Raw genomic sequence first — 26,953 nt, 5'->3', positions numbered from 1 at the left:
GGTTCTGAAAAGACTTCATATATGGCAATTACACACAACTACCTTTCTCTAAATATGCCTCATCTGACCTTGGCTAAAGAACACAAAAAATACAAGAGGCCAAATACAAAAGACACCAATATTTCTCTAATAGACACCCCATACAACTTAGAGTGATGAGAAAAAAGGATGATATGCAATACATCAGGCTCAGAGAGGAACACACAGTATTTCTGGGGCTAAGCAGAGGCTTTTAAGTATGTTTTCACAGGGGATTTGTAAACCAAACTCTTAAGAAAGAATTCCACATCAGTAATCAAAGTAAGTCCACCCGAGCTGTCAACTTACTTTGACAAATCTTTACTTAAGCCCCACCCCCTTTCCTTTGAAGAAATACACTGTAATTTAGAAATAAGATGCACACTTTCCACGTTTGTACATTATCAAGTAAACGGCCAAAAAAGAGCCAAACACTTTCAAAGGCATGCTGCAGAAGAAATAAAGATAAGGAAGCCATAATGATAGCTTAATGGGTAAAGGATAAGAGTCACACTCGATTCTGCCAAAAGCAGACCTGTAGAGGTTCAGACACGCATCAAAGAATCAGCTCTGTCTGCCAACATATCAAATGCTCAGTGCATGCAACTGGCAAGGAGGCCCAGGGAGCTGCCACTGAGCCTGTCACTGTCACTGGTGAGGAAAGACAGACAAGTTCACCAGATAGCTAAAACCATGGAAGACCTTGTCTCTAAACCAAAGCTAAGTATTCTTCCCTCAAGAGAACTTACACTCTAAGGCCCAACATATTTTGCCAACAATTTGCTTGCTGAAACATCTTGATTAATTATACCACAGAGGATTTAGGGATTTGGCAATACCGTATAATTTTGCTATAGTAAATAATAATGGCATCCTGTTTTATAAGCGGCTTTTCTCAATATGAAAGCAAATTATTTAGTTATTGGACACCCACCACATATCATGGCTGTTAACCATTGTCCCAAGTAAGTCATGCAGTTACTGAAGAGTTACGGGGTGTGACAGGACATTTAAATACCTTTATGTTGTACTTCCATAAAAAATAGCAAAGTGCAGAAAAGTATATTCAAAATTAAACGTTTCGGGCTTCCCTGGTGGCGCAGTGGTTGAGAGTCTGCCTGCTAATGCAGGGCACACGGGTTCGAGCCCTGGTCTGGGAAGATCCCACATGCCGTGGAGCAACTAGGCCCGTGAGCCACAACTGCTGAGCCTGCGCATCTGGAGCCTGTGCTCCGCAACAAGATAGTGAGAGGCCCGCGCACCGCGATGAAGAGTGGCCCCCGCTTGCCGCAACTAGAGAAAGCCCTAGCACAGAAACGAAGACCCCCCAAAAAAATCAATCAATAAATAAATCTTAAAAAAAAAATTAAACGTTTCCATTGCTTTTCTTTTCATAACTTAAAAAAACAATTATTTATTTTTGGCTGCATTGGGTCTTTGTTGCTGTGCGCAGGCTTTCTCTAGCTGCGGTGAGCAGGGGCTAATCTTCGTTGCGGTGCGCGGGCTTCTCATTGCGGTGGCTTCTCTTGTTGCAGAGCACGGGCTCTAGGCATGCGGGCTCAGTAGTTGTGGCTTGCGGGCTCTGGAGCGCAGGCTCAGTAATTGTGGTGCATGGGCTTAGTTGCTCTGCGGCGTGTGGGATCTTCCCAGACCAGGGCTTGAACCCGTGTCCCCTGCATCGGCAGGCGGATTCTTAACCAATGAGCCACCAGGGAAGCTCTCCATTGCTTTTCAAGTGACAGCCCTTTTCTTTTGAAAGTATGAAAAATACAACCGACAAAGATTAAAGTTATTGGATTATTTAATATTGATAAATTTTAAAAAGCTGAAGGGCAAGACGTCCATTTCCCTAGAGAGTCCTGTTTGAAGATCCAGGAGCCAATTATGATTTGATGTTATACCTCATTTTGCTTCTCATCTGCAGTGGCATATGGCACACACAAGATCAAGGAAACCCAAATTAATTTGGAGCCTTTATAAAATCCCTTGAGACTTCTAGAGATCCTGTGAACTGTCACAAAAACAGAGCTGGGAATCACTCTCATGCATGTTGTCTTTTTATTCATTTATTATTTAGATCTGATCTACTTTCTAAAAGGATTTGAGGAGGCTGAAGATTTTCTCAGTATGGTGCCAAGCAGAAAAAGGGGTTTGATAAAGCTTTTTGGCATTGAGTTATAAAATTATTATAAAATTTATGAAGACGACACCCACAAAGATCCCCTAGACTGGGGAACAAAAACAAGAAAATGTACTTTGAACATAACCAAAAATATTTACCCTAGAATGAGGAAGACCCTTCTGATTATAAAAGTACTGTTAAGAATGGAGTAGATGATATAAACATAAGCCTGCCCTGACAAGTGAAAAAGAAAATGCCTTGACAGATCATTTCCTTTAAGACAAGAATAAGCCTGGTGGCTCCATATCAGTATCAAAAGGTTGGGAAAGAGAGAGAAGAGAAAGTCTCTGAGGTGGGGTGGGGGTTACAACACACACACACAGGAAAAGGGGTATGGAGCCAAAGACTGCGGACCTGGGATTACGACCGGAGACTGTGGTAGGTGGCAAACAGGCAGGTGAGGAAATGCTGTGAATCTATAAGTAAGGCTGGTAAGTGTAACTGGGTTACGTCAGCAGCTTACCTTTTTTGGACAAAAGAACACACATATTAAAACACCACTGAACACTAACATGGCAGAGAAAGAGTCCACTTTCTAAAATTTAAATTATAATGTCTATTTAGTAAACACTGATTAAAAGACTTAGGCCAGGAAATTAAAAATGCTATTCTGCAAACTCTTTGGTTTGTTTCTAAATTTGGTTCCCCTCTGTAAATTAAATCAAGTCCAAAAATATTTACCAGCAATACTGCTTCCACAGTCCCTATTAACACTGTAATTTCAGTATAGGATTCAGACACATGAAATGCCCACTGAATGTTTTGGGGGACTAGGAAAATAAACCCTAAAATATCACAACTGATGATTCTTATTTATAAACTTTTTATTCTTTAATGATGGGCAACCCTGAATAAAATAGTGAATCACACTAGGGTTTCACCTCTGCTGTCAGGATTTATCGCCACTATTGCCACACAGTACTTGCCACTCCCTAAGGCAGAGCTTCCCCTGAGCTGCAAGTGATTATGGATGTGCCAAAATGTTGGATTCATCCAACCCCCACTAGTGGTCTATTCACCCCAGTGCCGCACACAAATCCGTATTATCATTTTTATGTATCATAAGGGACAACAAACGGTGGGAAGCATGGCCCTTGGCTTCCATGCGGCCAAGTTCCTGTTTCCTGGGCTTCTAAAAATCTACACTTAGGGGTTTGGGAAACAGGTCAGACAGTGGTGTAAGAAAAGGGGGAATTTCTTTTCTCTCTTTTCTCTAACTTCTCTCCTACATGTTTTTCTACCAATTTACTAAGAGATTATCCAAACCAGGGTCGTAAGGCAAATGCCGAAGGGGTATAAGAGACCTCAGGGTGTGATGGGATCAGCGAAGCTCCGGTGAGCAGGCCCTACCCAGCGCTCTGCTGACTGTTAGTGCTTGCAGGAATGCAGGTGCTGTGTGGCCATACATGCCATTTCATCATAAGAAGAAAAGGTAGAACTCCAGATGTGTGTGTGTAAAATACCCCAATTTTTTTTTTTTTTTAATTTATTTTATTTATTTATTTTTGGCTGTGTTGAGTCTCTGTTGCTGAACGCAGGCTTTCTCTAGTTGCGGCCAGCAGGGGCTACTCTTCGTTGCAGTGAGCAGGGGCTACTCTTCGTTGCGGTGCGCAGGCTTCTCATTGCAGTGGCTTCTCTTGTTGCGGAGCCCGGGCTCTAGGCACATGGGTTTCAGTAGTTGTGGCTCGTGGGCTCAGCAGTTGTGGTTTGTGGGCTCTAGAGCGCAGGCTCAGTAGTTGTGGCGCATGGGCTTAGTTGCTCCGCAGCATGTGGGATCTTCCCGGACCAGGGCTCGAACCCGTGTCCCCTGCATTGGCAGGTGTATTCTTAACCACTGCGCCACCAGGGAAGCCCAAATGTCCTAATTTTTTGAATGTCAGAGGGCTGTCTTGAGGTTTATTCTGCCCACTCCAGAGTGGCTTCAAATCTTCCTGGACAAGTGGTTACTCTGTTTCAATTTTTCACCTCCACAATGTGCTTCCCTATATTAACACAAGATGAAAACCTATACAACACATAGTAAGAAGTTTCTGCCACTTAGCTATAAGTAATTGTTGCTTTCCTTTTTGAGTTCTTGAAAGAGAAAACATTAATTATCTAAAAGAAATAAATGGAGCATACATGGTTAACTTTTTAAATCTTTACAATTAAAATAACACTATAATAAAAAAAATGATAAAAATTGCTTTTCCCCTGACAACACTACTTTGGGCAGGGGGGGAAGCCAGTAATTAATTAGTCATAATGAAAAGAATCTGCTTTGGAAATTCTGACACATTCACAGACTCATGAAGTTAACAAGAAGGTACCTGATGGAGCTCTACTAGAATACTAAGTGGCGGCCTATGACAGGAAGCATTAAAGATTTTTGATATGTCTGACCTAACAGTGTCACCAGATCAGCCTTGGAGTCTAAGTCACTGTTTTCATGGTGTTTTTACCTCTTCAATCTACAAAGGTGGCAACAGCAAGGCTCTTTATCTTGGTTCAGAAGGCCAGACTAATGCAGCGCCACAGATCCTTCTTCTTTCACTGATTGCAGAATCATACCAACCACAGCAGCTGCTGCTGATGGGGGAAGACTGCCTGCCTTTCTTCAGGCTAAGTAAGAAGCAGTGTGCTGGATTCAAAGATCACAAAGAATGAACTGTGTAACTTTAAAAACTGTTTATAAATTCCTCTTTCAGTCTCGAGGTAGAACTCACATTTTCTGAGTTGACAAATTGTAAACTTCTCTTGCAAGGAAATTTCCTGCACTGTGCTTTAAGTCTGAAGATTTGCGCCAAATGCCAGCAGCCACCTAGCATCTCTACTGTTCCGAGTCTTGCCCTTGAACTGAGAAAGGACAAGCAGAGACCAAGAAACACACACACACACTACAGTATTTCTCCTACTAAAACTTTCCATTTGGCAGCTACATTTTCAACGCTATGGAAATGAATTTCCCTGCTTTTTCTAGTGATCTAATTTTAATTAAAAATGCTCTATATCAAGAGACTGACGCCCGATATAAAGGAAAAGTTACAAGTGAAGCGGAAACGAAGGGGTACTTCGCACAGGTTTTTGGAGGTAAGTTCTTAAAAATATTAAATAGCAATAATATTTTTATATTCAATTGTTTTGTTATGGTGATCTGCTGTTGTTAAGCTGGTTACAGAGTGAAGCTTTGTTGATTTTTTTCAAAAGTACTTCTGGATTATAGAAAACATTTTAAAATGAAAAGTGGCATTCAGTGGGACATCCATGCCTTAAGGTGTTGGGTGGAGGAAACATGGAGTTGTCCTTGTTAAAACGATTATCGTTCAGTAAAAAGATGTCAAGTCTAACATGCACACAAAGTAAGATAATCACTTCTCTTTTGGCTAAAACTGCCATCACAAACTTGTCTAAGGACAGAATAAAGTTAGGTGTGAGAAGAGAAAATGTAGACTGTATACTCCTTCTAATTCATGAATCAGTATTGCTGTAAAAAATGACCAGGAAAAACAACACGTAAATACCCTCACAATCTCTCTGGTGGATCACATTTTCACTGTAACGAGCTTAATCATTCAAATTGGCAACTGATATGTCTCAAATCACAGATCTTAAATCATTAATTTTTACCACTAATTAACAGGGTTGTTTCAGGAATAAATATGCACAGCACTGGGATTAATATAGTAGCATATTTCTTTGAGAATCTTGACCTTTACCAGAAAGGCAGAGTTCTGACGCTAAAAGTTCTAACACAATTTAATTTAAAGACTTCTGCTTATAATTTTCTAAGAAAATAAAACAGAATCTCAGAACTAGAAACATACATAAAATTCTTTAAAAGTACACAATACTGTTAATCAAAATGATATACCATGTGGTAAAATGCTTAGCAAAAGATACTTAATAAACATTAATGAATTAAGATGTGCATCTGAATTAAATAATCACCTTGTTTGTTTAAAAACAAAGTAAAGGACAAAATAAATAGTTTTTGCAAAAGAAAATCATTAAATGCTAGAATCGATTTTACAGAGCTTAGTGGTACCACAAACCTTTATCTTAATATTTTCAATTAACCAGGTTATCCTGTAAACTGTCTAGCTGTAACAAAGAAAAACCAGTTTTGCTTGCTTTCACTTTTTTGTTGATTCACATACCAAATTTTGGATTTAAAAAAATTGCTCAGAACCTACCTTACAAAATGGCCTTGGGGCATGTCATAATTAAGTCATACACACACACACACATAAATAACAGATTCCAGGTTACCACGTTCACCCTGAGAGATACCCACAGAAGTGGAAATCAAAGCACCTCTGACATTGATCTTGGGGAAAAGAACCTTCTAAGAGAAACATACTTAGTGAGGTATGTTGCTTGCAGCAGGTGCTCACCAAATGCTTGAAGGAATAGTGGATAATAGAAGCACAATTTCCTCACTGGAGATAAGTGTCCTGAGATAAGATCAGAAATGTACAGATCCTATGGCTGCTTTTTCAGAGGCTGGTTGCTATATGGAGAACTACTCTAGTACCATTTACTGAACCGGACAGAACTTTCTTCTCAGCATTTTTTAAGATGTGATGGAAGAGATTTTAAACTACTGACCCAATTATTTCATTGAGTCCATTTATTCCTAAGTTTTGTTACACTGTGTTTTTTCCAGGAAATTGTCCATATAATCCAAGTTTTAAACTTACAGGCAGAAAGTTCTTCATAGTGGTTTCTTATTTTTAAAAAGTTCTTCGCAGTGGTTTCTTATTTTATTCTCTATCTTTAATTGCTATATATATATAGTATATATTATTACTAGTATTGCCTATTATGCCTCTCCTTACTCTTTTTTTGTTGTTGTTGTTGTTGGATCAATCAAGTTATAGGGGAGAGTTTTTTGTTTTGTTGATTTGCTCTACTGTTCTATTGCAATTCCTACTTTCTTTTTTTTTTTTTAATTAATTAATTAATTTATTTTTGGCTGTGTTGGGTCTTCGTTTCTGTGCGAGGGCTTTCTCCAGTTGCGGCGAGCGGGGGCCACTCTTCATTGCGGTGCACAGGCCTCTCACTGTCGCGGCCTCTCCCGTTGCGGAGCACGGGCTCCAGACGTGCAGGCTCAGTAGCTGTGGCTCACGGGCTTAGTTGCTCCGCGGCATGTGGTATCCTCCCAGACCAGGCCTCGAACCCATGTCCCCTGCATTGGCAGGCAGATTCTCAACCACTGCGCCACCAGGGAAGCCCCTACTTTCTGCAATTAATTTCTACTCATCTATATTTTCCTTCAACTTAAAGATTTCCTTTTTCCTCTATAACTTCTGTGCCTGGGTAGCCTACATATGGTATTTTTTATAAAATTCTATACAGACTTGAAAAAATGCAAATTCTTGAACTGCTAGAAGCAGGGTTCTTTATATGTCCATTAGATCAAGCCTAACTGTGTTGTTTAAATATCCCATAACCTTACTAAATTATCTGCCTTATCCGTCAATTACTGAGGTGGCCTGTTTAACTCTCCCATTATAATTATGGATTTTAAACATTTGATATGTAATTCTGACAAATATTAATACAAGGTAATACCGGTTTGGAATTGTTTTATCTTGCAGGTTATTTACTCCTTTTGTCATTATGTGGTAACTTTATTCCTGATGATGTTTCTTACCTTGGAATCTATCATATGTGATTTACATAGTTACATCAGCCTTGTTTGGTTAATAGTTACCTAATATATATCATTCTATCCCTTTACTTTCAAACTTTCCTGGTTTTTGAGTTTTAAGTTTTTTGAAAACAGCATTTTTGGCAAATTCTGTATCTTTATCCAATCTCAGAATCTCTTTTAACTGGCAAGTACAGTTCACTTAATATTTGTTCTAAATACTGCTTTATTTATTTATGCCATTTTACTATAACTGGGCTATTTCCCATGGTTTCTGTTTACGTTTTTCCTATCTTGATTTATACTGGCTTAAAATCAAGACATCTTATTTTTTGTTCTGCAGTGATTACCCTGAATCTTTTGGGTAATCACTTGACTTAAAAGTTTATTGTTCATCAATTTATTTACCCTCTCCTCAGTCTTGGGATGCTTTAGGTTTGGAAAGTTTTTATCTTATATTATTGCTGTCTAGTATTTTTGATTCACCTTTTTAATACCTCTACTCAAACTAGTCATTTTATTGTTTTATACAGTCAATGCTTATTTTGATGTACCTTCTTTTTTTTGCTCATTATTGTTGTTGCTTAAATCTCATTACTTCTGTGTTCAATTTCCTTATTTCTGAACTATAGCCTTTAGAACTGCACTGGTAAAATTAAATTAATTAAACTAAATTAAGAATTAATTTACAATTAAAAACTCAGTTGTACTAGGCACATTTCAAGTGTTCAATAGCTACATGTGACTAGTGGCTACCATACTGGACAGTACTGCTTTGGAAGTGTATACAACAAGGGTCTACAGAGACAACAGTTCTGTTTTTGCTGAAAAATGTCTTTATTTTGTTCTCTTGAATTACTGAATTGTTGTTTGTTTTTTCCTCAGTACTCTGCATATATTATTCCTCTGTCTTTCAAATTCAGTAGCTGCAATTAAATATGCTGTCAAACTGGTGCTCTTTGTAAATAATCAGTCTCAAGCTTGGTTGCTTCTGTCTTTGCCTTTGATGTTTTACCATCTGTCCAGGTGTGTATTTATTTCTATTTATTTTGCTTGGGGCCTTATTTTACTGCCTAAATCTGAGACTTCTGTCTTTCATGGATTCTGGAAAATTCTCAGTCATAATCTCTTCAAATATTACCTCTCTCTATATTTTATCATTCTGAAATTCTTCTCTGTCATATGTTAAACTTTCTAAGACTTTCCAATCCTATCCTCTCTGTCAAATTTTCCATTTTTTCCCTTTCTGGAATGCATCCTGGATAATTTTCTCAGATGTCTCTTCCAGTTCCCCAATTCTCTTTTCAATTGTTATAAATTAACTGTTGAGTCCAGGTAGAGAGTTTATTTCGATAACTAAAATTTTAATTTCTAGAAGTTTTACTTGGTTATTTTTCAAATCTACCTATCATTTTATTTTATAATCTACATCGGATACTCATATCCATTAAAGTCTCTATCTGATCATTTCATTACCCAAAGTTTCTGCGAAGGGTTGGCTGTTTGTTTTATTGTAACTTTTACTGACTGAATTATTTCTTTGTATATATAGTAATTTTGGACCACAAGGCTTGTCAATAAGATGCCTGGGCAATCTGGATTAAGAATATTTCTCTCTAGAAAAGTTTTGTATTTGCTTTTGCCAGGTGTTCTAGAGTACTCAACAGTTGACGATCAATTTTATGTTAATTTTTTGGCCTGGGTAAGAAATTATACCAAATGAATGATATAACTTGAATCTCAAATCTGTATGAGAGAGCTCATGGTTACAATTTTCAGGGGAGACATTTTCCCTCCAACTCATAGCCTAGATTGAGGTAGATTAGCTTGCCTGTCATCTCCCTAGGTTCGTGGGAATATCCCTGATATCTTTCTAATTTATTAATATATAACTCATTAGGGCACCTAGGTGAACATTGGTATGTACATCTCAGCTCCAATGAGCCACCTCGTGAGGGGTCAAGGTCTTGTCTCCTGATCCCATGTAATTATAATGGGGTCCTTATGTTAAGGAGCGTTCCCTATCCCCAAGAACCCTATAACCAGCTGGCAGTTGGTGTCAGCACACAAGCTTCCCACTTTGGCTTTCAGTTTTCACTTTGATGCTCACCCATTAAAATGCCCCCATTCCCTTTCAGGCTATACTATGCATTTAATACTTTATATAGCATTTCTAAGTGTTTGTAGGGGGAAGATTTTCTGACATCATATTGCTGGACAGGAGTTTTTCTTTGATGTGCCTATGCCATAAGTCCTCGAAATTCAGAGTTCCCAAAGAATGGTTTTATAATCCAGTTAGTAAAATGGATTCTGTTCACAAATGAAAACAGAAGATCAGCAGATTGGTAGTAATGCATCTTTACAGAGCAAAAGAATTATGATTTTTCAACTAATCACAGATAAAATGAAAACTATCATAAATGTTTTTAAGGGAGATGTGTCCACAGATTAAAACAGCATTACATTATCCTATAAAATTTTAGCCAGGAGGGGGCTGTGTGTTCCAGCACACCATGACCCACTGATCAGAGTTTTAAAAAATTTGTAGCCTCTAAGATTTCTCATCTTTAACATATATATATATTTTCAACTTATCATACCTCAGGCTGTCTAGTAATTGCCCTTACAACATTTGAATGTAATATTTGTAAAGGTAAACAGAGTTCCCAGCTTGTCATGGTGCTAATCAGAAGGGATGGAAAGAAGCACACTATGGGCCTAGGTTATAAGAGAACCTGGATAATAAAGTCTTTATGACTCTTCCACTAATAAGATCATTTGGCTTAAGTCCAAGATGGAGACATAGTCTATAATATTTTATATTTGTAAGTGCCTGACAAAAAACCTTTACATATATGATGCTCTCTTAAGATAAGCAGGTCAGATCAGTGGTTTAAGTGATTTATCCAAGGTTACAGTTGGTAAAATGGCAAAGCCTAGAATAGAATTCTTGTCTGCAAATTAAATTCCACGCAGAAGAGTGTTACCATGGCAAAGCCACCCTCAGGGATATCTTCTGCAGCCTTTGTATCTAGAAATCATTTGTAAATTTTAAAAAGGAATTACTAAATGAGAGGCATAAAAATCTAATCTAAAGCTTCCCAAGTGCTTGTTCAGTTCAGGTATGGCACAACAAAAGGGTGTGTTTCTGCATGGATCCATGCTTTAGACCTCTGTTGTCCAATATGGTAGCCACTAGTCTCGTACGGCTATTTAAATGCAAATTGATTAAATTAAATAAACTTAAAAAAAATTTTTTTCTTGGCCACACCAGCCACATTTCAAGTGCTCAACAGTCACATGTGGCTGGCTGGCGATTGCTATATGAGACAGTGCCCATATAGACTCTTTCCATCATCATAGAGTTCTGTTGGACACCACTGCTCTAGAATGTGGATTGATGAAGTAATTTTATTGTTGTAGCAGAGTAGAAAGAACATTGGTTTTGAAGCTCAACAGACCTAGATTTGACTTCTGCCTGTCACTTATAACCTTTGTGACTCTTGAGCAAATTTCTTAACTTCTCTGGGACTCTTGTTTCCGCATCTGTAAGTCGGGAATCAGAAATAAGGTGCTGGGAACATCATTTTTGCTTAATAACTACAGAATCTGCAGTCTCCACAATCCTCATTGGGTCTTGTGGCTGCCCAAAGTCCTTGCACAGTATACAAAAATATACTGCTTCCAAAAGGTTCAAGAGAATCACCAAAGCTAAGCTTCTGGAGGGCATAAGCATTTCCTCTGTAAGACTTTACTTTTCTCTTGGGGTGGTGAAGCTGGGGTGGGTGGGGAGTGTATAAAGAAAAACTAGTGAGTTCCCTGGTGGTCCAGTGGTTAGGACTCCGCGCTTTCACTGCTGTGGGCCGGGATTCAATCCCTGGTCGGGGAACTAAGATCCCACAAGCCGCACAAAACGGCCAAAACAAACAAACAAAAAAAAACCACTAAAAAAAAATAATAGAAAGCAAAACAAACAATTTAGAACTGGAAAAAGTTACAGCTCAATATTGTCTCAACTCTAAAAACTGATTTAAGTGGAAGAGGCTAGATCTGAGGGTGTAACTTGAGTAAAATGGGTCAGGTGTCTTGGGGGTATTTTCCAAAAGAAAACAACAGAAGAGCAGCTACAGAATCATGTACAATTACCTGTATACACAATCAGACACTAATTAACTTTTTATTTAAAGAATCATCCCTAAACAACTCAATAGCTTGCTGACCTGACAAGACTACTTTTTATTTTTAAGACTAGGTAGACAAAACATATACTCAAGAGAGGCCTTAACACTCCCAGAATCACTTTATGCTGCCTTGTCACTTCTCCCCGATACAGCTATTCCTTTAAATACTTTCCCCAAGCTCCTCCTCTGGACTGTTTCTAATATATCCACTGTATTGTGCTTGACCTTTTCAGGCTTTTCTCTGGTCTGAAAGCAAACTGATGTGCTCTTGAATTTCTAATTAGCAATATCAGAAACTGTAAGGCCCTTGAGATAATTCAGTGCCTCAATTAACCGAGGAAGGGTATGACCTGGTTAAATGAGTCTTCTGTTTAACTAAGGAAACCTTTGTTTCAACCTCTTGTTGAAAACCTTTCTAAGATAAAAAGCAGTAGTTTACTTTTTCCCTCAAGAATATTCTAATTAATATAAAAAACACTCCTGACCATTTAAGGTCTTATCATTACAGCAAATCAATCTATGACACTATAGTGCGGTTAAAGTTATACTATTGATTCCAAGTAACACATGAGAAATTTACTAGATTTTCGCAAAATAAAACCTAACATTAGCTTGTTTTTTTTACAATTTGCTTTCATTTCTTCCACACATGGACTATAGAAATATTTCCAGATATTTTAGGCTCCGATTAAATTTTGTTTTATCAACACAACACTGTAAATCAACTATACTCCAATAAAAATTAATTTAAAAAAGGTTTTGGTTAATCATGGTTCACTTATATTTGTGTCATCTTGCACTTTCAACTTCATAGGAAACTTTACTTGTTAAAGAAATATAATGAGATTCACGTCAGGCTTATGCTAAATGGTAATCAAGTCCATGGTCCTCTGCAAATTTCCCCTACTGACTACTAATCAAACTTTTCTTAGAGGCAATAGCTAGATTAAATTTTCAGGTAATAAAAAACAGAATTAAACCAATTTTCCTTAAAAAAAAATTGGATCTGTGTTACTTTGCAGAATTTTCCCTTTAACAGAATGGTCAGCATAAAGAAAACAGCTATTTGAAGTAATTCTACTGTAACATTAGTTTAAATAAATCCATTCAAACCATCTAAGAGAGGTAATTATCTGGACAAATAGTTTACTGAAAAGTCAAGAGACAGATTTTATTTCGCTTAAAAGTGAGCTACAGAGAAGAATTTGGGGTTTCTAGCTTCAACACAGACCTTGCCATTTCTCATTCAGGGAATGAAAAGATGCATAATTTCTAGTAGTTTTTTACATTTTATACTGAAGACATTCCCCCAATACCAGTTACCTCCCAGTCAAGTGAAATGCAAACTTTTACTTAAGGAGCAGTTATCTCCAGCAATCTCCTTAGATGATGGTTACAGCACAATCACCTTACCACCGTAACGTTTTGATATCCCTACCATCAATGCCAAACAAACTGCCTGTCTTCTGTCCTCAAACACTCATACCTTCAATAGCCATGATGAAGTACAGGAACCAGGTATACTTTTTAGTGCTTTCCTTCTTGAAAGGGCCACTCTAGCTTTGCTGACCACACCCAACCATTTTTAGAGTCTATAAAATGCCTGAAAGGACCCTGGACTAGGAAGCAGAAAAAAGGGTTACAGTCCTCACTCTTCACCTGAATAGCCGCCACTCACCTCAGAGTCTCAGCTCATTTAACTGCCTGCCTACCCCAGAGGTTATTATATTATTAACATTAAAGTACAATAGCTCTTGGCCCAGCACTTATACCCAACAGATACTCAACTAAATAAACAGATTGAAAAATACCACAATCAGGGCAAAGATAGTACTTTCTTTGTGGACAGAAATATCAGTATCTGTCCTGTGTCTCTTAAACTAAGTTCTGGTGCTCAGGGGCATGGGCAGCCATTAATACATGTTACAACAAAAACAAAGGGTGAAACTTATTTTCATAGAACAAACAATAGGAATATAATGTAATGCTATTATATGGAATAGTATAGTTAACTAAAATAATGTAATAAGTTACTGTATACAAAAGAGTGTTTCAATTTTAGAAGCCCAATTTAAAAGCTTTGATCTTACTAAGAGATTCATTTATAACCACAAGAGTATAGACCATATTTTTTATTGTACCTTTAATTTCCAAGAATAATGTGCTGACAGAAACTAAAGTCACTCAATTTTAACTGCAAACATATGCACTGTAATTAACAGATAGATACTCACAGCTTGCATTTCTATATAGAAGAAATGGTTCATGGAGCTGAAATTCCAAGTCTTTATTCACTGGTTCAACTAGATTGTGCATATTCAGTCGATTCACAATGGTAAAACCATGGTAAGGTGAAGCTGACCTTAGATTTAATAGAAGAAAAAAAAAAATCTGTAGTCACTGTTCAATTTGCAGAAATGTTATCTACCTCTTTATTTCCATTTTAAAGAACGAATACAATATTGCTTTATATAATATTATTAGCACTTAAAACTATAAACAAAAAAATCTAAGTCAGATCATACCTCTCCTCCTCTCAGAAGCTTTCTCGGTCCCTCAGAGAAAAGACCAAGGTCCTATCTAAGGCCACCAAGGCCTTAGGTGATGTGCGCCCCCTTGACTTCATCTCCTATGCCTCTTCCCTTGTTCCTCCTGCTCCAGCCACACTGGGCTCCTTGCCATTCTTCCTACAGGTATGTTTCCACCTAAAGACCTCTGCCTGGGCCACTGGCCCAGAATCTAGTTACCCCATTTCCCACAAGCCTTTGGTAAATTGTCCTGTTCTCACTGAGGCCTACTAGAGAACTACCCTTTTTAATGCTCCCAAACTCAGTACCTCTATTCCTCCTCTCTCTTTTTCCACACCACTTATCATTTTTTGTATTTATTGTCCTTCTCCACTAAACTGTAAGTTCCATGCAAATAGGGTTGTCATTTTTTTAGATATGTCCCAAGACAGACATATAGTATATGTTTAATAAACATATGCTCAATAAAAATATAATTTATTTTAAATATGTTGCAGGATTGGTTATAATTATTGCCCACCATTACAATGATTTTTCTTACATCAAATGTGAGAACTATGGAAAAACCTGAGTTACATAGAAAATGCTTTGAATCCTACAATAAGAAACACCCTTGGTTCTCATATCAGGGTGATTCAGCATACGATCCTTTAGATATTTCTCACTTGTATACAACACTTTACGGTTTCTCACTTGTTTCTCCGTATACACTTGTTTCGCTGAGTCCTTTAGCTTTTCTGATTCCAAATCCAGGCTTCTTTTATACTAAGGTCTCTCCAAATTGACATTCTGACATCCTGGTATATATTTATCCAAAGTATATAAAATGTTCTCACATTTCCCAAATAGAGTTTCTCTGGTCTCCTTTTATTAGAATCAATACTGGGTAAGCCTCCATAAATTTCATTAAATCAAGTCGCTCACTAAACTAAATTTCATCTTCTATAACCGGTGGATCTGTACTCTACTGTAACAATAAGGCCAGCAAGCCACTTTCCAAGTACGAACATTCTAACAACAGTTGAAGAGCTTCTAGATATTTATATTGGTAATGAAGACTAATGAAGTAGGTGAAGGGTAAAGGCTTTTTTTTTTTTTAAAGGAGAAAGATGAATAACAGCAAACAAAATGTCAAAAAATAAAAAGTAACATCAAAGCATTTACATTTAAAGGAAGAAAAAGATCAGTATTTTTAGACAAGATCTCAAAGTTGTACAGCAAAATTTAGAAGAATATTTGACAAATTCTTGTTAATAACCATTAGTGGAGAAATGGAGGAAGGCAATCCATAAAAGATAACTCACAATACACACACGCAGGAAAAGAACCAGGTATCAGTAATAACTCATGCTGAGTTCCCTAAGCTTTAGAAACCAAGGGAAGGAACCTACCCCAGTCAGAGCAAGACCTAAGAGGGATCCAGGAAAACAAGGAACTCCAATGACTAACATACCCTGTCAGTTGCCTTTAGGCCAAGAAAGTTGCCGAACAAAACACAAGTTGCATTTACAAACCAATCATGTTTTTTTTTAAATCATGTTTTAAGATGATAATTCTCAGAAAAGTTAAAAATAAAAAATGTGCAATTATGAATAATCTAGGCTTTCTAAAAGACTCTCAAACTAAAAATACATATTACTACAGACACTGACACAATCCAAAACTTTTGGGGGTAGCTGGAAAGGGGACAGAACCAGAGTCTTAGAAGATAACTTTTTGTTTAGTAATCACACAACAGCTAGTCCATGTATTCTCTTTTTCTCAACTATTTTTCTCAATGAATTCTATTTTTCTTAATATGGGGGGAGGGAGAAAGGCAACTGCTTTAGACTCATTCATTACTAGAAAATGTTTTCCATTTTGCTAGGTTCCTAAATAAATTCTAGTTCTGTTTGATTCTGAATCACAGGAAGTGTCAAAGAAAGGACATTACTTGGTAAGGATCTCACAGCAAGGGATGGATGAATACTTGAAGGGTCAAGCAGGAAGGTTCCAAAGACAAATATACAATAGGGTTGAATCACTCCGTATGACACCGTTCACCATCAAATTAAAAAAAAAAAAAAAATTAAAAAAAATTTTTTTAAAAAAGCTTACCTTCGATATACAAATAAGGTCCCTTCTATATCAGTCTTCTCCTATAACAGACAATGAGACAATTAGTTTTTTTCCCCATAATCTAACCCCAAGTAGTCCCAATGGAGAAGAAATACTTCATGTTTAAGATCAACTTATTTATTTTAAAATTAACCACTTTGAACAGGTCAAGGAGGTCTTCTCCACAGACTACTGTTACCAGTTTCTTTTGTATTCTTTCTATTCTATTGATGCGTATTAACTGATATGCAATGTTCTATCCAGCAACACACCTGTATCTGCAGTAATTTCCCTTTCCTTTTTTAAAATTTAAAGGAGAAAAATTCTAGAATTAGCTTTCACTTTTTAAAACTAAAATGTTTTACCCAAATTTCTTAATTTTAAAGCCAAGGTCCTGTATACAGCAATTTCTTCACCTTTAAAGTTTATCAAAGTTAGTAGGGGGAAAAAAAAAAGAAATTTTCTTATAGGACACTTTGTTTCATCACTGGGGGTATAGTTTTATGAGTAGCAAATTTTGTAGCAAATTTAGTTAAGAGTTACTGTCAAACACAATTAGTTTGTTATTTTTAAAACTGTGTTGAAGAATCATGAATATTGAAACTATACTCTGTCTTAGTGTAATTCTTATAGGTCTTACAAATAATTAAAAACTTTTTTTTAGCTTAAAGTAAATGTTTTGATTAAGAAAGTACAACTCGGGACTTCCCTGATGGCGCAGTGGATAAGACTCTGCGCTCCCAGTGCATGGGGCCTGGGTTCGATCCCTGGTCAGGGAACTAGATCCCACATGCATGCCGCAATTAAGACCCGGCACAACCAAATAAACAAATAAATATTAAAAAAAAAAAAAAAAAAGAAAGTACAACTCATCATCTTTCATTTGCTGTGACAAGAGCATATTTAGGTTTTAAACACCATTACAATGTTTTTAAAAAAGCAAAAAAAAAAACATTAGTCTACAGTTCACAGCCCAGATAGGACCTAAATGGTTTAATATAATCAACAAACTTAGCAAACTTAAATGTTAGTCATATAAAATTGAATTTGCTGGGATGAAAAAATAATTTTAAAAAGTATTTACCATCTTGATTTCTTCCAGGAGTATTGCCCTAGCTTAAACATCATAATGAAACTTTTCCTTACTAAAAATTCAGAGGCTTTTTCTTGCCTTTCAAACTTTATTAGTACAAGAAATTGGTAATCAACTGTTTCACAATGAAAGAAAACTTGCCCAAATAAACCACTGTGCAAAGTTACAACTCACTGTAAAATAACAATGAGAGAAGAGACTTTGGTTATGCTCCATGTGCCATGACCCAAATGAATAATGGCAGCTTATTTTTCAGTTCAGGTTATTATAGCTTGTATTTCATATTTAAAGGAGAACACCACAATTAAAATTCCAAAATATTGGAAGTCTGTGACAAACTAGAAATAAAAGCCTGTTAATAATAAGTCCATGCCCCAGATCTTCACCATTTGTCTGCAATCCACATTACAAAAATTTATACGTAGAGCAAGAAATGAAAAATGATTCAGAACGATTCAAACTAAAGCAATGTCTAAAACAGCCACACTTAAAAAAAAATCTATAGTTTTGTTCTCTTTAGGTTCCCATACCTCCTTCTCTTCCAGGAGGTGAAGGAAAGAAGATAAAGTAAAGCAAGATGACTTTGAAAACTCTCTTTATCTGAATTAACTGTTTATAAATGCCAAATGATTTTTCACAAAATTACTAATTAAATATAACCTATGTATCTGCACTATGTTGTAAAGGACATACTACGATAAGAATCTTTCAGTTTTGTTAGTATAAAGATTTCAATTCTTACTGAAACGTGAACGTCAATCATTAATTCGATCCAACAAACATTTACGGATTACTTTCTAAGTAAAGCCTATATAGCTGAATGAGTTAATCAAGAAGGTTCAATTTTTTTTTAAAGGGAAATTGTTATCTTTATTTATTTGGCCGCTTGCGCGGCTTGTGAGATCTTAGTTCCCCGACCAGGGATCGAACCTGGGGACCCTGCAGTGGAAGTGCAGAGTCCTAACCACTGGACCGCCAGGAAATTCCCTAATTATGTTATTTAAACAACGGACGAAGCTTCAAACGGGCTAACAAGTCAGTGAACAAACTGAATGCAACTTTTCGGATCCTCTCCCGTGCAAAAAAGACAAAAAGTACTTAGTCTGATGGGAGCATTCAGAGGTGACATCACCAGCAGCATAGCTGAAACAGACACAGTGTCTCTTTTCCACAGGTTTCAAGGTAATCCAATTAACATGGAAGTCATTTTCCTAAGTGCCTTGAAATCTTTTCCAAACTCTGGAAATACAGTGTAGTTCGATAAATGCGGGACTTATCCCCAACCCCTCTCTTCCAAGAATTGAAACTAACTGGATTTCAAGCTCTAAATCCAAATGACCTCTGAGAAGGGAGCTCTTATTTATGTGTCTATTGGGGGGAGAGAAGGAGTGTTTATTTTATAGATTATGTATATATACTTGATCTAATAACCCTCAAAGCTTCAAACACAATCTTTCAGGCATCTTTATGACTCCACCGGTCTCATATCCTCTAACACACCTGCAAAAAAGGCAAGTCGCCCACATCCTCGAACCGGACCCCATGGGACTGATCCTCTTCCAACCCTCCCCTCTATCAGCTTTTCCCCCGGATGTTTGGACCTACTTCTCTCGCTCCTCTCGCCCAATCCTCGGCTCCGCCGACACCCCTCAGGCGCCAGCCGGACTCTTCTCCAGTTCCTGGCCTCGCCCCTGCCGCCCTGGCCTCCCTCATCGGCCCCCACCCAGGACGGTCCGCGCGGCCCCTTTAAGAGGCGGCGGCCGGGCGGGCGACTTCAGCGGCCTGGCTGCACTCACCCACTGGTTGGCCTTGGGGCAGAAGGTGTACAGTGCGACCTGGCCCGTGAGGTCTGCGATGCTGGTGATGTAGGGGTCGTGTTGCTTCAAGGCCGCTAGGCTCATCTCTTGCCCAGCTCGACTCAGCGACTCCATCTTGAATTCCGGAGCCTAGCCCCTCTGGCGGGGGCGGAGTCGCGGACAGGAAGGTACCATCGAGCCAAAGTTCCCCCAGCTGCGTCAGCGCCCTCAACTTCCTCCTCTCCGCCGGGCCTCGCGGCGAGGCGGTACGTCAGCTATTATGCTCCGCTGCGCCCACGCCCGGGGCGTCGGGTTCCAGTGTCGTCAGGTCCCAGTGGACCGACCGTCCGGGGTGGCGTGTGCTGCCGCGTGGCCGAGCTGGTAGGCCGGGACTCAGGTGCTTCTTTTCCGCTGGCTGAAAGGTCCCGGCGCCCGGATCAAGGCTGCTCGGGAGCTTTCTCAGCGTTCCTGCCGGACTAGGCTCCCGGGGCAGCAGAATGGAAACCTCGCTGTGGCAAGGCAGTGCTCCACGGGCAGTTTAGAAAGCACAGAAAAGCGGAGAGGAAGGAGGGAGGGATCCCCGAAAATTACCCCAGATCTCGGATCTCTTGGTGTTTTTATGAAGGAAAATTTTGAAAAAAGCCAAACTAACCCGCCTGTAACTATACAGGAGTGTCTGATTATCCACGTTTACTTATTTTCCTCGTCTGAATCCCACGAAAATATTTCTATCCTGTCTTGGAAAGAGCCCGTGAAGGCTTGAGTTTGTCTTGGATCGTTTAAAGCTTTAAAACGATAACTCATTCTTTTAGCAAACATCTGTTGAGCATTTTAAAGAGCCAGGTACTAGCTAAAGAGGAAAACAAGGCTTGGAAGGTATAGGGAGCTCTGCCTCACCGCCGACTTGTTAAAAAACATTTTCTTACAGAAAAGATACCCCAATGGAATTGAAAATTTTTGACAGAAAAAAAAAAAAAAAGGATAGTAGTTGTATTGTTGATGATTTTACATCCCAAGGCCATTTGTTAATGGAAAGATACTTCATGTCTTACATTCTTTGCAGAATCACGTTACGTATACAAATGCAGACAAGGAAACATGTATAATTCATTTACCGTTCATTAAGCAAGTATTTATTGAACTCCTAATTGTGAAAGGGTAGCCCCCTGGAAACTTCAAAGACAACTTTCTAGCTCTGGGAGAAACTGAAAGAAGTAGGGGCAATGCTAGAAACCTTTCACTTGAAACCCAGAGGATGGAGCCACTAACTTCATCAGGAAAGTATAGGAAGGCTTCATGGAGGAGATGATGTTTGAATTAATGTTTCAGGGATGAGTAGGAATTCATCAGAGAAGAAAGGCAAGGGCTTCCTTTCATCTCACAGTCTAATGGTAGAAATGTGTTCATCCTCATTTGATGGTTGATTTAATTGAAGCTGGGTGGAGAAATCACTGGCTAGTTGTTGCACACTAGTCGGGGGATCTGGTATTAGAATCCAGGGACTACTGCCTGCTACCCCAGGGTCCTTTTATCCACACTATGGCTGCCTTTCTTCATAGTGGAGGCAGAGCCCTACATCCCCTATACCTACTTTTTTTCTTTAAACTTTTTATTTTATATTGGAGTATAGTTGATTAACCATTTTGTGTTAGTTTCAGGTGTACAACAACAAAGTGATTCAGGTATACATACATATGTATCTATTCTTTTTCAAATTCTTTTCCCATTTAGGTTGTTACAGAATATTGAACGGAGTTCCCTGTGCTCTACAGTAGGTCCTTGTTGGTTATCCATTTTAAATATGGCAGTGTGTACATGTCAATCCCAAACTCCCTGACTATCCCTCCCCCCCCACCTACTTTCAAGGGAACATTTAAACAATCTGTACCCTAATTTTTTTAATTGTATTTTTTGAATAAGTAATACATTCCCTTGGTACAGAATTCAAAGGCACACCTGAAACAGAATTTAGGTTTTTTTAATTTTTATTTTTTAATTGAGGTATAGTGACATATAACATTATATTAGTTTCAGGTGTGCAACATAATGATTTGATATTTGTATATATTGTAAAATGATCACCACAATAGTCCAGTTAACATCCATCACCACACATAGTTACACATTTTTTTTTCTCATGATGACAATGTTCAAGATCCACTCTCTTAGCTACTTTCAAATACGCAATACAGTATCATTACCTGTAGTTACCATGCTGTACATTACATTCTTGTGCCTTATTCATTCGTTTTTTTCTTATGTAGATTTCCTGAAATAATCTAGGACATTTATTTTTTTATTTATTAAATATTTATTTTTGATTGAACAGGGCTAGACTAGTGAAGAACACCAAGTTATTTTAGGGAGTTTTCATATTCAGAATAGAAAATTGCTTCAAAATGCATGTTTGCATGGCCCCAAACATGTTAATGTTGACTTTGATGCCCTATACAGCTCTTAAGATACATTAAAGAGAATGTGAGTATTTTGGAACTGAAAATCTTTCTCATTTACTTTGAGGCCTGACTTTACCTTATATTTGTGAATCAAACCTTAAGACCTTTCCCGTGTCTTTTACACCAGGGGTCCCCAACCGCCAGGCCTCGGACCTGTAGTGGTCCGAGGCCTGATAGGAACCAGGCCGCACAGCAGGAGGTGAGCGGCAGGCTAGCAAGCGAAGCTTTGTCTGCCACTCCCCATCGCTCTCCATTGCTCTGAACCATTCCCCACCCCCCACCCCATCCGTGGAAAAATTGTCTTCCATGAAACTGGTCCCTGGTGCCAAAAAGGTTGGGGACCACTGTTTTAGACAATAGACTTTGAGAGGTCAGAGATTCCATCTCAGTCTATTAGGTCTCCAGTACCTAACACAACCCCAGCAAAGAGTAGACTCTCAATAAATACTGGTGAATGAATGTTGTCTTAAGACCCAACTCCCTTAAGGCCATGGAAGAGACTTGTGGGAGGGGTGGGGAGGTGGGTGGCTGGGATCATGTGATCAGAGGTGGGAAGGAGTCTTACTCTGCACTGGAAAACCTTTGGTAACATTTGCGTTGTGTTCCATGAATGACAGTTTTTTAATAAAAATAATTTAAAATATGAAAACCTAAAACCCAATCAGTCCAACCCATGTCTCTCCCACTCTGAGTGGTTTTGTGGTAAAAAATAAAACTTGCCATTTAAAACCATGGGCTCTAGGCCCACGATGATGGACAAGTTGATTTCCACTAGACCTTGGGCCTCAGTATACCCTCACTGTAATACATCAGCAAGCTAAATGACACACCCACAGGAGCCATGGCAGTTCCGAGGCTGACCATAAAAGGCCAATAAGTGGGCTGTGGCCCAGTTTCTAGAAATCTCTGCCCCTTTCCCAAAATTGTTGGAATAATCCTCCCACTCATTAGCATATGAAATTACCCAGCCTATAAAAAGTAACCACCCCATGTTTTGGGGCCTCTCACCTTCTGAGATGGCCCACATTCTGTCTATGGAGTGTGTATCTCCCTGAATAAACCTTTCATTAAAAAAAAATAAAATAAAATCATGGGCTCTAAGATAAAGGGCACTAAAATACATCTACCAGCTGTGTAGCTTTGTCAGTCCCAGACTTCCCATTTCTCCAATGTCAAATCCCAAGTCCTTGCCATGGCCTAGGAGGAGACATTGCTGGGCCTGGTCTCTTGCTTTCTTTCCATCTCCATTTTCTGTGAATTGCTCTTTCAAATTTTCCATCCCAGCCCACTGACTGACAAGTGCTAAATGAATCTAGTCTCAGGGCCTTTGCACTTGTTGTTCTCTCTTTCTGGAACATTCTTGTCTCTGATATCCCTGTGATATAATAACAGCTCATTTCCTCACTTTCTTCATAGCACTTATCTGTGAGTTGTAGTTATTATATTCACTTATGTTTTGTCTGTCTCATCAGCTTAGTGAAGCAGGAACCATGTCTGTCTTGTTTACTATCACATTTTGACACAGAGGCCAGGCTTAATAAGTATTTGTTGGATTAAATGGAATGTTAAGATGATTTCTATTTACCACATAAACCTGAGAGAATAGATGGTTGTTTCAGCTCTACAGCCAACAAAACATTTGTTTGTCATAAGTATAAACAAATAATCATGATTGATTTACTTGTATTATTAATATATTTTGTTTCTTAGGCTCTATGCTTATCGCTTTTAGTATAGCCCAGAATTCAGCATCTTTTCGCTCTTGCAACTTTCTCTCTGTCCATTTTCTCTCCATCTCTGGCTCCTCTCTCTTTCTCTCCTCCCTCTCCCCTTCTTTCTCAGATTTTTTTTAATTTTTAATTTTTAAAATTTATTTATTTATTTTTTGGTTGCGTTGGGTCTTCATTGCTGTGTATGGGCTTTCTCTAGTTGAGGCAAGCGGGAGCTACTCTTCGTTGCAGTGCGTGGGCTTCTCATTGCGGTGGCTTCTCTTGTTGCAGAGCATGGGCTTCTAGGCATGTGGGCTTCAGTAGTTGTGACACACAGGCTCAGTAGTTGTGGCGCACGGGCTTAGTTGCTCCGCAGCATGTGGGATCTTCCCAGACCAGGAATCGAACCCTTGTCCCCTGCATTGGCAGGCGGATTCTTAACCACTGAGCCACCAGGGAAGTCCTCTTTCTCAGATTTTAAAGATTTATTCTAAAAGTATCTGCTTAGGGACTTCTCTGGTGGTCCAGTGGTTAAGACTCCACATTCCCAATGCAGGGGGCCCAGGTTCGATTCCTGGTCAGGGAACTAGATCCCGCATGCCACAACTAAGACCTGGTGCAGCCAAATAAATAAATAAGTAAATAATTTAAAAAATAAATGAAAGTATCTGCTTATTACTGTTTACCTTTGTAGGCAGAGAAAGCAAGCTAACTAATTTTCCCAAGGTCATATAATGATTCATTTGCTGAGTTGGAATTAGCATCTTCTAGCCTTGGTTTCCAGGTAGATCATGTATCTTGCTACTATTCTGCCAGGCACACTCTTAAATTACACTAGATACACTTGAGTGAAACTTGTTTTCCTTATGCTGCTGTTTCACTGTTGATATTTATTTTACATGATTGATATCCAAAAGGTTGTGGAGTTACTATAAAACTCCTTACCTCGTCCTTGCCAGATGATTAGGATGGTAGTTCTTTCCTTCAGTTTCTCCAGAAAGGCCTCAGGCCTCTGTATTTTATTTATTTATTTATTTTTGATTTGTACTTTATTTTATTTATTATTTTTTATACAGCAGGTTCTTATTAGTTACCAATTTTATACATATTAGTGTATACATGTCAATCCCAATCTCCCAATTCATCCCACCACCACCTCCCCCCTGCTTTCCCCCCTTGGTGTCCATACATTTGTTCTCTACATCTGTGTCTCTATTTCTGCCTTGAAGACCTGTTCATCTGTACCATTATTCTAGATTCCGCATATATGCATTAATATACAATATTTGTTTTTCTCTTTCTGATTTACTTCACTCTGTATGACAGTCTCTAGGTCTCTAGGTATTTGTTGTTTGTAGATTTTCTTTTTTTTTTAAATTAATTAATTAATTTTTTAAATTTTCGGCTGCATTGGGTCTTCGTTGCAGTGTGTGGGCTTTCTCTAGCTGTGGTGAGCGGGGGCTACTCTTTGTTGCGGTGCTTGGGCTTCTCATTGTCGTGGCTTCTCTTGTTGTGGAGCACGGGCCCTAGGCGCGCGGGCTTCAGTAGGTGTGGCATGCGGGCTCCAGAGTGCAGGCTCAGGAGTTGTGGCACACGGGCTTAGTTGCTCTGCAGCATGTGGGATCTTCCTGGACCAGGGATTGAACCCGTGTCTCCTGCATTGGCAGGCGGATTCTTTTTTTTTTAAAGTATTTGTTTATTTATTTATTTATGGCTGTGTTGGGTCTTCGTTTCTGTGCGAGGGCTTTCTCTAGTTGTGGCAAGCGGGGGCCACTCTTCATCGCGGTGCGCGGGCCTCTCACTATTGTGGCCTCTCTTGTTGCGGAGCACAGGCTCCAGACACGCAGGCTCAGTAATCGTGGCTCACGGGCCCAGTTGCTCCATGGCATGTGGGATCTTCCCAGACCAGGGCTCTAACCCGGGTCCCCTGCATTGGTAGGCAGATTCTCAACCACTGCGCCACCAGGGAAGCCCGGCAGGCGGATTCTTAACCACTGCGCTACCAGGGAAGACTTGTTTGTAGATTTTCTGATGATGCCCATTCTAACTGGTGTGAGGTGATACCTCATTGTAGTTTTGATTTGCATTTCTCTAATGATTAGTGATGTTGAGCAGCTTTTCATGTGCCTCTTGGCCATCTGTATGTCTTCTTTGGAGAAATGTCTATTTAGGTCTTCTGCCTATTTTTTGATTGGGTCGTTGTTTTTTTAATGTTGAGCTGCATGAGCTGTTTATATATTTTGGAGATTAATCCTTTGTCCGTTGATTCGTTTGCAAATATTTTCTCCCATTCTGAGGGTTGTCTTTTCGTCTTGTTTATAGTTTCCTTTGCTGTGCAAAGGCTTTTAAATTTCATTAGGTCCCATTTGTTTATTTTTGTTTTTATTTCCGTCACTCTAGGAGGTGGGTCAAAAAAGATCTTGCTGTGATTTATGTTAAAGAGTGTTCTTCCTATGTTTTCCTCTAAGAGTTTTATAGTGTCCGGTCTTACATTTAGGTCTTTAATCCATTTTGAGTTTATTTTTGTGTATGGTGTTAGGGAGTGTTCTAATTTCATTCTTTTACATGTAGCTGTCCAGTTTTCCCAGCACCACTTATTGAAGAGACTGTCTTTTCACCATTGTATATCTTTGCCTCCTTTGTCATAGATTAATTGACCACAGGTGTGTGGGTTTATCTCAGGGCTTTCTATCCTGTTCCATTGATCTATATTTCTGTTTTTGTGCCAGTACCATATTGTCTTGATTACTGTAGCTTTGTAGTATAGTCTGAAGTCAGGGAGTCTGATTCCTCCAGCTGCATTTTTTCCCCCTCAAAATTGCTTTGGCTATTTGGGGTCTTTTGTGTCTCCATACAAATTTTAAGATTTTTTGTTCTAGTTCTGTAAAAAATGTCATTGGTAATTTGATAGTGATTGCATTGAATCTGTAGATTGCTTTGGGTAGTATAGTCATTTTCCCAGTATTGATTCTTCCAATCCAAGAACATGGTATATCTCTCCATCTGTTTGTGTCATCTTTGATTTCTTTCATCAGTGTCTTATAGTTTTCTGAGTACAGGTCTTTTACCTCCTTAGGTAGGTTTATTCCTAGGTATTTCATTCTTTTTTTTGCAATGGTGAATGGGATTGGTTCCTTAATTTCTCTTTCTGATTTTTCGTTGTTAGTGTATAGGAATGCAAGAGATTTCTGTCCATTAGTTTTGTATCCTGCAACTTTACCAAATTCATTGATGAGCTCTAGTAGTTTTCTGGTGGCATCT

At 38.7% G+C, this 26,953-nt stretch overlaps 1 protein-coding gene across 8 annotated transcripts in view; it reads right to left on the bottom strand.

The window, feature by feature from the left end:
* Positions 1-19,722, bottom strand: part of DCP1A (decapping mRNA 1A) — a 74,603-nt gene extending 54,881 nt beyond the window's left edge. For 4 of the 8 annotated variants that reach the window (XM_082347979.1, XM_082347983.1, XM_082347986.1 and 1 more), the window contains exons 1-3: positions 19,528-19,718; positions 16,639-16,679; positions 14,248-14,375 (exon numbers count right to left, since the gene is read on the bottom strand). In XM_082347979.1, the coding sequence (XP_082204105.1) occupies positions 14,248-14,375; positions 16,639-16,679; positions 19,528-19,662 (304 nt within the window). In that variant the 5' untranslated portion in view covers positions 19,663-19,718. Of the gene's footprint in view, positions 1-14,247; positions 14,376-16,638; positions 16,680-19,527 lie in introns of all 8 variants that reach the window. The other 4 variants (XM_082347981.1, XM_082347980.1, XM_082347984.1 and 1 more) reach the window with 4 other exon arrangements.
* Between the last annotated feature and the right edge of the window lie 7,231 nt (positions 19,723-26,953).

The sequence above is a fragment of the Balaenoptera borealis genome (assembly GCF_965194805.1).
Source record: "Balaenoptera borealis genome assembly, chromosome: 12".
NCBI classification, from domain to species: domain Eukaryota; kingdom Metazoa; phylum Chordata; class Mammalia; order Artiodactyla; family Balaenopteridae; genus Balaenoptera; species Balaenoptera borealis.
The sequence above is the reverse complement of the archived record's forward strand: the minus strand, read 5'-3'. Positions and strand labels throughout refer to the sequence as shown.